This window comes from Conger conger, chromosome 3, assembly GCF_963514075.1.
Source record: "Conger conger chromosome 3, fConCon1.1, whole genome shotgun sequence".
Lineage (NCBI taxonomy): Eukaryota > Metazoa > Chordata > Actinopteri > Anguilliformes > Congridae > Conger > Conger conger.
In genome coordinates, this window is record NC_083762.1 from 57,060,151 (window position 1) to 57,072,152 (window position 12,002).

The window sequence follows — 12,002 nt, forward strand, 5'->3', positions numbered from 1 at the left end:
GCTGCAATGTTATAATGTTGCCACTACAAGGCAGCAGCATTGTGAGAAAGTTTTGTGTGAGCCAGGACATTACCCCACTGCCTGCATCTGAGCCGTTACTAAGCAAACATTTGCATTTGTGCTACACAGACATAAATTATCGATTCAATATGTTATTAAAAACATTGCAATATTAACAAAAGTTATATTTGTACCACACAGCTTTAAATGTGATTGTTATTAATTAAATATGGTTCTCGAAATTTGCATTACACATGGTCGTTTATTTCAACTCGGTGCATCAACTCAGTTTGTATATTGGCTTGACAGAAAACCTTTTTCTTTTTTCTTTTCAAATGTATTTAAATAGTATGCAGCTTGACATTTAGAGAGGTAATTCAAATACCAGGTACCCGACCCACCCTGAGTTTCAACCAACAACCCTGTGTCAAGGATGCATCTAAACACTGATTTTCTACGGTCCTCAGAACATGAACACATTAATTACAATTTATTTTAGGGCAATAATAACATTGGTATGCCTTGCATGTCACATCCACTGTCTCTTAGTGACAAAATAACAAGTGACAATTTTTCAAGAACAACAGCAGAGTCCTTCCGTGCTGCAATTCTTAGATTTTAATAATCCTGTCTCTAGGGACCCATGTGCAAATCCAACGGTAATTAAAAAGTGTTGCTGTGTGAAACCTGGCAGTAGTTTGCAGCCCACACAATGATTTTTTATACCCCGGACAACAAGGCTTGCTTGTCGGTTCCAAAGCAACATAAAATTTCACTTGCTGGGATTACTGCTCAACTGGGTGGCCATGGGGTTCCTGCACAAGCAATGAATACCCTCCTCAAAATCATTAACTGGTGGACTGCAGAATTAAAAGCTGGTACTTAACACCTCATGTTGTTTGAATCATGTGTCTTGCTCTCACAAACAGAGGAGATTGGAGCAAAGAGTATGACCAAACAATCTGGCCATTCCAAATTGAGTGGGAGCAAAATTAAAGATAGAAAAATCCCATGAAAGGCCTGCAGATATCCCAATAATTCATGAAAATCATTGAGAGAAAAAAAACAATTTAAAACATGCCTCATTGGTAAGAACATGTCTGCCATTTCACCATTAGAATGTATAGTGAGGTCCGTAAGTATTTGGACATTTGTACAATCTCTTTTCTTTTCGCTCAGCACATGGTATTTGAAATTTAACAATGTTACATTTAAAAGACAGGCTGTCACCTTCAATTTGAGGGCATCTACATCCATATGGAGTGACCCATGTCGGAATTACCTCTCTTTTTATACTTAGTCCCCTCCGTTTTGGGGGACTGAATGTAGTTGGACAGCTGGCTGCTCAGCTATTTGTCATTATACGGGTCTTCATTCAAGGCTTTGATTGCGTTTGGAGTCTGTTATTGGCGTTTGCCAACATGAAGAGCAAAGTTGCGCCAATGACAGTCAAGGAAGCTATTATGAGGCTGAGAAACAAGGAAAAAAAACTGTCAGAGATGTAGTCCAAACAATCGGCTTACCAAAATAAACGATTCCGAACATCATTAAGAAGAAAGATAGCCCCCGAGAGAACCCCAATGTGCTGGAGCACAGTGCCAAAAGAACAGAAATTGTACCACTGTCCAAATACTTACGGACCTCACTATGTACTAAATGATGGCGGGGGGCCCCAAGGGGGTTGGGTAGTGAGTGTCTAAAGGTTGCTGAATACATGCACAAAAGGCTGTTTTTGGCTAGTGCTTACAATGCACAAATAATTCGGAACAAATCCTTTTTCCTGACCCTGGGTGAATGACAGTGGAAAGTGAGGCTCTTTAGTCTGAACACAGCCTTGCTTCTTCTTTTTTTATTTTTTTTATTTTAAACTTTTTTTCACCAAGTAGGTCATCTGAGAACTCATTTCTCATTTGCAGTGATGACCTTGGGTTATCGGCGTGGGTAGAGAATGCAAGGGATGGTGTAGCCAGGCAAATGTAGGGGGGACGTTTTTAGATGTAACGCAGCCAGGCAGACATAGAGTCAGCTTTACTGGGAATTTGGCCAGGAAGCCAGGGTTAACAGACCCTACCCTTTTGAAAAGTCAGGACCTTGGGATTATAAGGTTCTATCTGCATTCTGAGTGGTTTTCAGATATTGAGCTTCAAAGATGCCACAGTGAATAGGCTCCAAGCAGATACATTTAGCATTTTTTCATACTTATTTTTATGTAAAACTTCACACATACTGTACATTCAGTGACCACTTTAATAGGTATTTATGAGACTTATTTTGAAGACATATTGTTCTTCTGCTGCTGTAGCCTGACCACATACAGGTTTGATGCATTATGTGTTCAGAGATGCACTTCTGCATACTACTGTTGTAATGTGTGGTTATTTGCATTACTGTCAGCTTCGTGACAGCTTTGACAGACTGTTCGTGAAAATCACAAGAGATCAGCAGTTTCTCAAATATTCAGACTACCCTGTCTGGCACCAACAATCATTCCACGGTCAAAGTCACTTAGATCACATTTCTTCCCCATTCTGACATTTGGTCTGAAAAACGGCTGAACCTTTTGACCATGTCTGCATGCTTGTATGCATTTAGTTGCTGCCACGTGACTGGCAGATAAAACATTTGCATTAACAAGCTGGTGTACAGGTCTACCTAATAAAGTGCTCACTGAGTGTATTTAGTGTATTTTTTGAGAATAACAATTGTTAACACGTTCACTTTTCCATTTCTCAAAAAATAGTAACTTTTGGTCTGTCTGAAGGTCATAAAAGCATTGGGACTACAAACACTGCAGTAAATCAGACAGACAGCATGACTCTTAAGAAAAGGACATTCTGATCACACACTTTCTTATCAAAGTGAAATAAAGAAATCTGTGAATACTGAACTTCCTGTCCCTGGCTTAGACTGATGCCTTGCATTCAAATCCACCATCAATGGGGTACATTGTAAATGGTGGTGCAATGAGCAGTAATTTTGTCCACCAGAGTATTTTTATAAACGTGTCATCTTGGCCAAGAGACAGCCATCTCTGTCTGTCCGGGGTCATTAGATATAATGAAGACCATGGGCTTTGAACACTGAGAAGGATGAGGGCTGCCCTTTTGAAAGAAATCTATTTCCCCATGAATGAGTTCTATCAGTCAGGGGTTCCCTAGTGCCTTTTCGCACAACTAACTATATGGCAGACACAGGCACCATCCAAGATGAGCAGAGACAATGAGAATAATTTGACAAGCACGCTTCAAATACTGCAGGGCACAAAGGCCTCTTGGAAAAGACACATGCTGGAAGGTTTAGCAAGGCTGCACTGAAAACATCTGAAGGGGCATATTAATTTCCTCCATGAGTCTGAATATGCAGAGCATACCATTTGAGATGTTATCTCACTTTTACAAATTTTCTCTATGGATGTTTTCAGTCCAAGTCAGCTGTTTTTAGGAGACTTAAATAGACTTAAGCTCTTAAATAGGGCAAGACACCCCAAGATTTCAGTGTTTACACCAATCACAAATTCTGAGCATAAATTCACTTTGTTTATGAATTTGAAAAAATCTGTATGGAATCTGTGTCATATTTCAATTTTAATTTGGCACTTCTGCACAGCCCATAAGCATTTGGGCCTTTCCAGCTCTGTTCTGACGCTATTTCTCAGTACTGGCAGGCTCTATACTACTGTATAGATGGTGCAGTGGGTAGCACTGCCGCCTCACAGCAAGGAGGTCCTGGGTTCGAATCCCCGTCGGCCGGGGCCTCTCTGTGTGGAGTTTGCATGTTCTCCCCGTGTCTGCGTGGGTTTCCTCCGGGTACTCCGGTTTCCTCCCACAGTCCAAAGACATGCAGGTTAGGCTGATTGGAGAGTCTAAATTGCCCGTAGGTATGAGTGTGTGAGTGAATGGTGTGTGTGCCCTGCGATGGACTGGCGACCTGTCCAGGGTGTATTCCTGCCTTTCGCCCAATGTATGCTGGGATAGGCTCCAGCCCCCCTGCGACCCTGTTCAGGATAAGCGGGTTCAGATAATGGATGGATGGATGGATGCTATAAAACAGGTTGTTTTGGTTCTGGATACTGATTGGCTGAGACAGCATGCTACAGTCATTGCTATGGAAACATTTAATCAAACAGCCTGTGTATAAACAGGATCACTCCATGCACAAACCGCTACTTACAAATGATAGGACAAAATAAATAATTTTGTGTCAGCTCCATAAAAGCAATACGGCACTCAAGGCCATATCATGTATCGTGAACTAAGTAATGGCTACAGGTCTCTTACAATGGTTAAAGTAATAAAAACGGTTAATGTAATAACCGCCAGTTTATGTAATAATAGCCAGTTAATGTAATACAAATCTTGAACGATTAACATAATAATGTATTACGTTAACCGGTGGTTATTACATTCACCAGGGGTTACAAGTTTTTTGATGAAAAATGTAATTATTTAACTGTTAAAGTAAAGTGTGCCGGCACCACCCTGTAGCTGTATTCATGATACATTCAGGTTCTTGTGCCATATTGCTTAATAAAGTAGTAATGAAAATCCTATGAATAAAAATATTGCAAAAACAATAGAACTAATCAAAAAGAATGTTGATTTAATAATAAGAAAAGTATGAAATAATCATTTGATAATCATAAGTCATGTAAACGCAATCACAATTGTAGTTTCTTTTCTGCTGCTACAGCTACAGCTGAAATCACAGGGAACTGCGGGGAGTTTTCTTCTATTATTAAGCAACACCTTCCACTGTGCCTTTGAGCATTTCTAAAATCGATCTTATTTTGACGGAGAAATTAGGTTTACCTTTCAATCGGTCAGCCAGCAGGCCCGCCTCGTGTTCGGAATAGTGCATTATGGGAGGCGGTGAGGGAGGGCGGAAGCGGTCCTCCTGGATTTTGCGCCTGTGTCGTTCCTCGCGGGCAAACAGCCTCTGTTTGCACTCCCACTCGTACAGGTCATCTCGAGCCTGAGCGAAGTCAACATGGATGCGCCCTGAGTCCTTTTTGTCCGTGCTCGACCCGATGCGCATCCGGTAGCCTGAGAAAATCAAACAAACACGACTTAAGGCCAGTTTATAGTCCAGCGACAGAGCGGCGCTGCTACCAGTGAGGATGTCACTGGTCGCAGCAACATTTGGTTTAAGCTTGGTGCAACTTGTGTGCATTTATACAGTATATACACTCACTCACTCACTTAGATTTAGGTTTAGGTATTCATTCGACTTATTTTTTCTGCCTCTGTAGCCTATGGACTCAGAGGTTTCACGCGTTGTGTTCAGAGATGCTCTTCTGCATACCACTGTTGTAATGCGTGGTTATTTACGTTACTGTCACCTTCCTGTCAGCTTCTGAGATACTCAATCCACCTGAATGTCTGGCATCAACAATCTTTCCACACTCAAAGTCACTTAGATCACATTTCTTCACCATTATGACATTTTGCCTGAACAACAGCTGAACCTCTTGACCATGTCTGCATGCTTTTATGCATTTCATTGCTGCCACCTGATTGCCCGGTTGAATTGTAGCATTAACAAGCCGGTGTACGGGTCTAGCTGATGGAGTGCCACGAATGTTCTGCAATTTCAGTTGAGCGACACTTGTTGGACTATAAACTGGGCTTAACTTTATGGCCAATGCAATGTACCTATGACACAGCCTACAGCTGACACAAAACGTTCTCACAATGCTGTTATTCACAAACCATTCCAGTGCATTTTTAACATTGTGAGAACATTTTGCATTAGCTGGGTCGGTACAGCATGCAGAACAAGGATCTGGTCCAGACTGTGACTGTGGGCTTTTGATGTATTTCATGACTTATATTTGGCCCTTCAAGTACTGGTGTTTTAGATCTCTGCTACAGAACGACTTTCACTGAATAATTTCCTAATATTAACTTCAACGATAAACTACAAAAAAACAAGCTGCAACTGTTCAATTTAAATAATTTAATGCAAATTCCCATTTGCGTGTGCTCAGATTCAAAATCCTCCTCACATCTTTTCTCATTCTTAAGTTGCCAAGAAATCCTGCTTGACTTTGATCTCAGCCGTATGCGAAAGAGAGAGGACAGAGTTAGAAAGTCTCACCTGACAGGAAGATGGCTTTATCCACCATAAACTCCTCCGTGAACCGGATGTGACAGAAGTTCTTCTTGCTTTTGCGGAGGGCGATGATGTCACCGCATTGGTCGAACACCTCCCGGATGATCTCCTCGCTGGCATTTTCGGGGAGACCTCCTACGAACACGGTCTTACACCCTGGGGGTCTCTCCCTGGTGGAGGGAGGGGGCAGGTCTGGGGGTAAGATTAGGGGAGGCCACTGTTAATATCACATGCTAGCTATAACAACGAAATAAGAACAGGTCTCCTATTTTATCTTTGTCAATTGCCGTAGCGCAATTTCCCTGTCTCGGGGCCAGGGGAGAATGTTGATTTCAATGTAATTCCTTGATAAATAAAGGTTGATGATGACAGACATCCAAGAAAGGGGTGATAAACTTTAATTTGATTAATAAAGAAATATATAAATAAATAAATAAAGAAATAAACACCAAAATGTAATATTGCTCTATATGAATTCTAATTTAATTCTAATTTAAATAATTATCTTATCTCTTCTATTATAAATAAAGCATTATGCTCTTTTGAAGACACCCAAGGAGAAAAAATGTTTGAAAACACCCAAGGACAACCAACTGTGAAATCAACCAACAGTTAGGGAGATGGTTCAGAGTACCACCATAATAACCAACTATAGAATAAAAACAGGTCAATGTGAATGTATGCTGGTGTTTGTCAACCTTGGCCTGGAGACCCACTCTGCACATAGTTTTTTGTTGAAGCCAATTTATTGATCAATTAAAATAGTTGGAAATGTGTTTAAGTTCTACCATAATTGTGTGGTTAGTGGGGAATAGCTACGGGTGGGCAGTGCCCACTCAGAAGGGTTGTGGAGAGACGCAGGGGCAAGTAGAAGTCTCCTGCAAGTCAGCTATCTGCTCTACAGGCAGAAGTGAAGTTTAGAAATGCACATGAACCTGCTGCGAATTGATGGACAATCGCAAATGAAGTAACTAAACCCACCCTCGGGTGCATTCCCAGCTGCACACCCACCCTCTCGCTCAAGTACTGTGCACTTAGTCTCACTTTCTTTTCATAAAACCCCCCGGAAATGTTGGAATACATCACTACACAAACACTGGTTTCCCATGGTTGAGCGATAAGAAGGTAAGATACTGTTACACGAGGAGAGACATTTTACCTCTTTCAGGTCAGTTCTGAAACTCAATTTCAGCAATTAAATTTGCATTTAGGCATGCAGCAGACACTTGTCCAGAGCTTTCTAGGTTTCAAAAAAAGGAAGTGTTCACATTACGCTCTTCCTTGCTCGTACTCTTGCCAGCATTTGAAGAAAAGAATCACCCACACTCAATTTGGAAAAAAAAAAAAAAAGTAAATACACCATTCAGTACCGACAACGGACGAAAGGTGTATCCATGGTAACCGCCCTGGCGGGTACGCTGTGCTTTCAAGCGGTTTCAGACACCTTACTCATCCGAGTGCGTCATCACGCCCGAGAGGGGGCCTTTTAAATCCTCGCACGGTTCACCGCAGACCCTCGGCGTAGGTGAGAAGCTCAGTCGTACTGTACTCACTGGGGTTCTGTGGGAAGAGAGTGCAGCTCGTGCAGTGAATAATCTCTTTGATGACGGGCAGCTCGACTGGCACTGGAGGAGGGGGCACCAGCCTGATCCCTGCCATCATGGGGTTGATCGGGGTGATGATGCCCATGCTGGGGTCAAATCCTGGTAAGCAGACGGAATCTGGGAAAGACATTCAACCAAGAAAGGGTTTAGTACGCCACATAACTACTGATATTCAATGTATCTGGATCCGTAAGCACTCAGTGCTTTGTAGGAGTTCAGCATGGGATGTAACCGTAATTAAAAAAGATTTAACGAGAAAGTAACCCGAAAACTAACCTTAACCCTAACCCCTCGGTCTAGCTGCTGTAATCAAACGTCTGTCAATTTTCCATTTTCTGTTTCCCTCCCTCCTCCTCCAGTCAATATCCTTTCACCCAGTGATGCCCCGCCTCCAAAAAATCCATATATAAAGTTAATAGTAGTTATTGACCAGTATATTGACTTTATTTTAACAAAAGAAAGATAATACTTAATAAGATTCACATGGAACTCATTCATGGATGTCACAGTGCCGTCAAGTAATCACCTGGTGGTAATTGTGAAATAGGCTATGGCACAAATAGGCCATGCATGGTGAAATTTATTTCACAGCTGTAAAACCCCTTATTTGTATAAGCAAGAATCTGAGCACCTTGCAAAACTCACGAACGCATAGAAAAGGGAATGGCAATATCAAGTAAATTACACAGGCACCCCGCATTCATCATTTTCAGTAAAAAATTTTCCCACAGAAAATTTATTCAAGGTCTTTTTTTATTTCATTTCTCTTCCTCCAGGCTTAGCCATGTCTGCCAGAATGTGAAGTACCTTTGTTCATTCTGAATTTTCTTCCTCCTTTTCCACTGAAAAAACTGTCTGTCTGCCATAAGGACTGTAGGCTAAGAGAACTGGAAACGGTTCTGGAAACATCGGAGTCTAATTACCATAGAGGTGAGATGCAATCGGTCAAAACCTCACCAACACTGCCATCATCCACATGGGTGTCAACCACCAAATTTTCAGAGGGCACTGATCCTACTTTTACCTTTAATAATCATCCTATTCATACTTTCAGTTAACATACCATGTATCCTTTTTGCTGAAAAGAATGGGTGGTCGCCCTCTATAATAACATAAAAATCATTTCTGAATACAGTGCAATTTATATAATATTTTGTATGAGATCAGAAAACAGAGGTTCCATCACAAAAGCAATGTAATTTCTCGCCTTCTCTTAAATGCTCATTCTGAGGTAAACATCCCATTTCTCTGGCTCTGTAGACTTGAAAACAATATTGTGCATTACGTTCAGGTATAATTATCCACAGTAATAGTCTTGATGCGAGACAAAGGGGGAACTAATTCACCTGATTCAGGCTAACATGCAGGGTCTTTGATTGCGTTTGTTATCGTTCACATTTAATTACAACAGGGCTCCGGTCTGTCTTTGTGTGTATCTGCTGGAGAGATGGGTCATCCCAGGTCAACAGAGACCCCAGAAGAAAAACATCTCTCTTCAAAAGGTTGGTTATTATTTGATGACAGCACATTTAAGCCCATTGTCCAATCAGCAGGTATGCCTTTGACTTCAGACCAGATAAGATTGACCTACTGGCCAAATGGCCAACCACAACTATTGGATTGAGGGCTCATTAATTAGTTAATTAATTTCAATATATACTATATTTATTTATTTTATATATCACACTCTTGACATTCATCAACAAAACTAAATAACATTGACAGGAAGAACAAAATCCAAAAAAGTATTTCAAGAGCATTGCTTTATAGCTTGTCATTTTACTGTATGTTCTTATTTCATTACATGATTTATGCCAGTACATAGTCAGTTCTGCCTGTTTCATAAATTAAACCCAGAGAGAAAATGCATACTACAAATAATAATGTTAGCTTAATATCCCATATCCTTAATGCACCATGAAAATTGTTTAACTGCCTCTGGAATAATTCAATTAATATTTTCTTTCATATTCAACTCACAGCTTTCTGAAATTTTCGAGCAAATGCTAGCACACAGCAATACAAGGCTTACAGTAATTCTAACTCGAAATCTCCTTCTCAGTTCACTTATTAAATCTTACAATTCAGCTTCAACAAAAGCAACTCCTACAGCGGGAAAATCTAGTATATCCAGCATAAGACCATCTTGGGGCTCCACATATCCCTCAGGATAAAAACAGGCTTAAAATATTTTAGGTGATTCATTTTTTAAATTCCTAAATGAAAAAGAACTTAATTAGTGTGCCCTAAAGGAATGTATGAAACTGTAATTCTTCATTTACAAAAGTTTGAAAATGTATATTTCTTGTTTATGGATAGACCTTAAAAATAAAGGGGTACAAACATCAATTAGGCTAAAAATAATACAAAGAAAAAAGAAATAGGCTGAGTATACTTTGAGAGAAACTCAGAAATATACTTCTTCTAAAAGGCCACACCGTACCATACAGTACTATACTATATTCAGTCATTAAATGCAGTTGAAACCAAACTGTAATCTTTTCCATAGCCAGTCAAACTTGCATGGGACTTGTAAAGCCAGAGCTATCAATTCAGTTGGGTAAGGTATAGCACATTCCTTCCATCTGGTGAGACCGGGTGAGTAACGAATTGTTAGAATGAATCTAAAATATGATCAATGTATGTTCATAAGTGGATTACAAAAGGAGCTAAACAGTGGGAAGACATCAGAACAAGAGCTTGGTAATTTTCATTCATCTCCTGACTTTAATGGAAACACAATTTTGAATGTTGATCCATTTCCCAGTTTTGTCAACTTTAAAACTAGTCTGAAATGCCGAAGGGAATCTTCCCTATTCTGTCTTACTGTATGGCATGCTGTGCTTTTTTTATCTGCCTTTGAATAATTTGATTTCAGTTGAGTGCCTCTGTAAAATGAAGAATGAAGGGCCAAAATCTATTAGAAATACTTATTTGCTAAATGCCTTAAAGGATAATCATTTCAAATATAAAATAATTCAAAGCTGGAATTTAAATGATGTAATTCTTTCAAACTTTGGAAGGCTGTGACAATTTCATAAATATAAATGTTCTCAAAATCTGTTCGTGCATTTTAATCTGGGCCTCATTTTTCTCAGTCTACTGTGGGTTCCTTAGCCTCCGAAGATGGTAATTACAACAGGCTGCCTTTCCACCTAAGCCTGATTTTGCATTAATACTGAGTCAAGAGTCAAATTCAATCATAAGATTCAAGGGAAAACTCTTCTGCAGGGAACTTGTACTGTAGTCTAACCTTTCGTTTTCTTAACCTCCATAGCACCAACTTCCCCCACCTCATCCTACAATACAACCGTACAGTACATGTACAGTCAGGTCCATAAATATTGGGACATCGACACCATTCTCCTATTTTTGGCTCTAGACACCACCACAATGGATTTGAAATGAAACGAACAAGATATGCTTTAACTGCAGACTTTCAGCTTTAATTTGAGGGTATTTACATCCAAATCAGGTGAGGAATTACAACAGTTTATATATGTGCCTCCCACTTTTTAAGGGACCAAAAGTAATGGGACAATTGGTTGCTCAGCTGTTTCATGGCCAGGTGTGTGTTATTCCCTCATTATCTCATTTACAAGGAGCAGATAAAAGGTCTAGAGTTCATTTCAAGTGTGCTATTTGCATTTGGAATCTGTTGCTGTCAAGTCTCAATATGAGATCCAAAGAGCTGTCACTATCAGTGAAGCAAGCCATCATTAGGCTGAAAAATCCAAACAAACCCATCAGAGAGATAGCAAAAACATTAGGTGTGGCCAAATCAACTGTTTGGAAGAACAGTTGAAGAAAGAACGCATCGGTGAGCTCAGCAACACCAAAAGACCTGGAAGACCACGGAAAACAACTGTGGTGGATGACAGAAGAATTCTTTCCCTGGTGAAGAAAAACCCCTTCACAACAGTTGGCCAGATCAAGAACACTCTCCAGGAGGTAGGTGTATGTGTGTCAAAGTCAACAATCAAGAGAAGACTTCACCAGAGTGAATACAGAGGGTTCACCACAAGATGTAAACCATTGGTGAGCCTCAAAAACAGGAAGACCAGATAAGATTTTGCCAAACAACATCTAAAAAAGCCTTTACAGTTCTGGAACAACATCTTATGGACAGATGAGACAAAGATCAACTTGTATCAGAATGATGGGAAGAGAAGAGTATGGAGAAGGAAAGGAACTGCTCATGATCCAAAACATACCACCTCATCAGTGAAGCATGGTGGTGGTAGTGTCATGGCGTGGGCATGTATGGCTGCCAATGGAACTGGTTCC

At 40.3% G+C, this 12,002-nt stretch overlaps 1 protein-coding gene across 4 annotated transcripts in view; it reads right to left on the bottom strand.

Annotated features, from left to right (window-relative positions):
* Positions 1-12,002, bottom strand: part of LOC133124234 (ecto-NOX disulfide-thiol exchanger 1-like) — a 92,198-nt gene that overhangs the window by 28,967 nt on the left and 51,229 nt on the right. For all 4 annotated transcript variants that reach the window (XM_061235239.1, XM_061235238.1, XM_061235240.1 and 1 more), the window contains exons 3-5: positions 7,665-7,832; positions 6,097-6,303; positions 4,809-5,042 (exon numbers count right to left, since the gene is read on the bottom strand). In XM_061235239.1, coding sequence (XP_061091223.1) covers positions 4,809-5,042; positions 6,097-6,303; positions 7,665-7,832 — 609 coding nt within the window. The remainder of the gene's footprint in view (positions 1-4,808; positions 5,043-6,096; positions 6,304-7,664; positions 7,833-12,002) is intronic.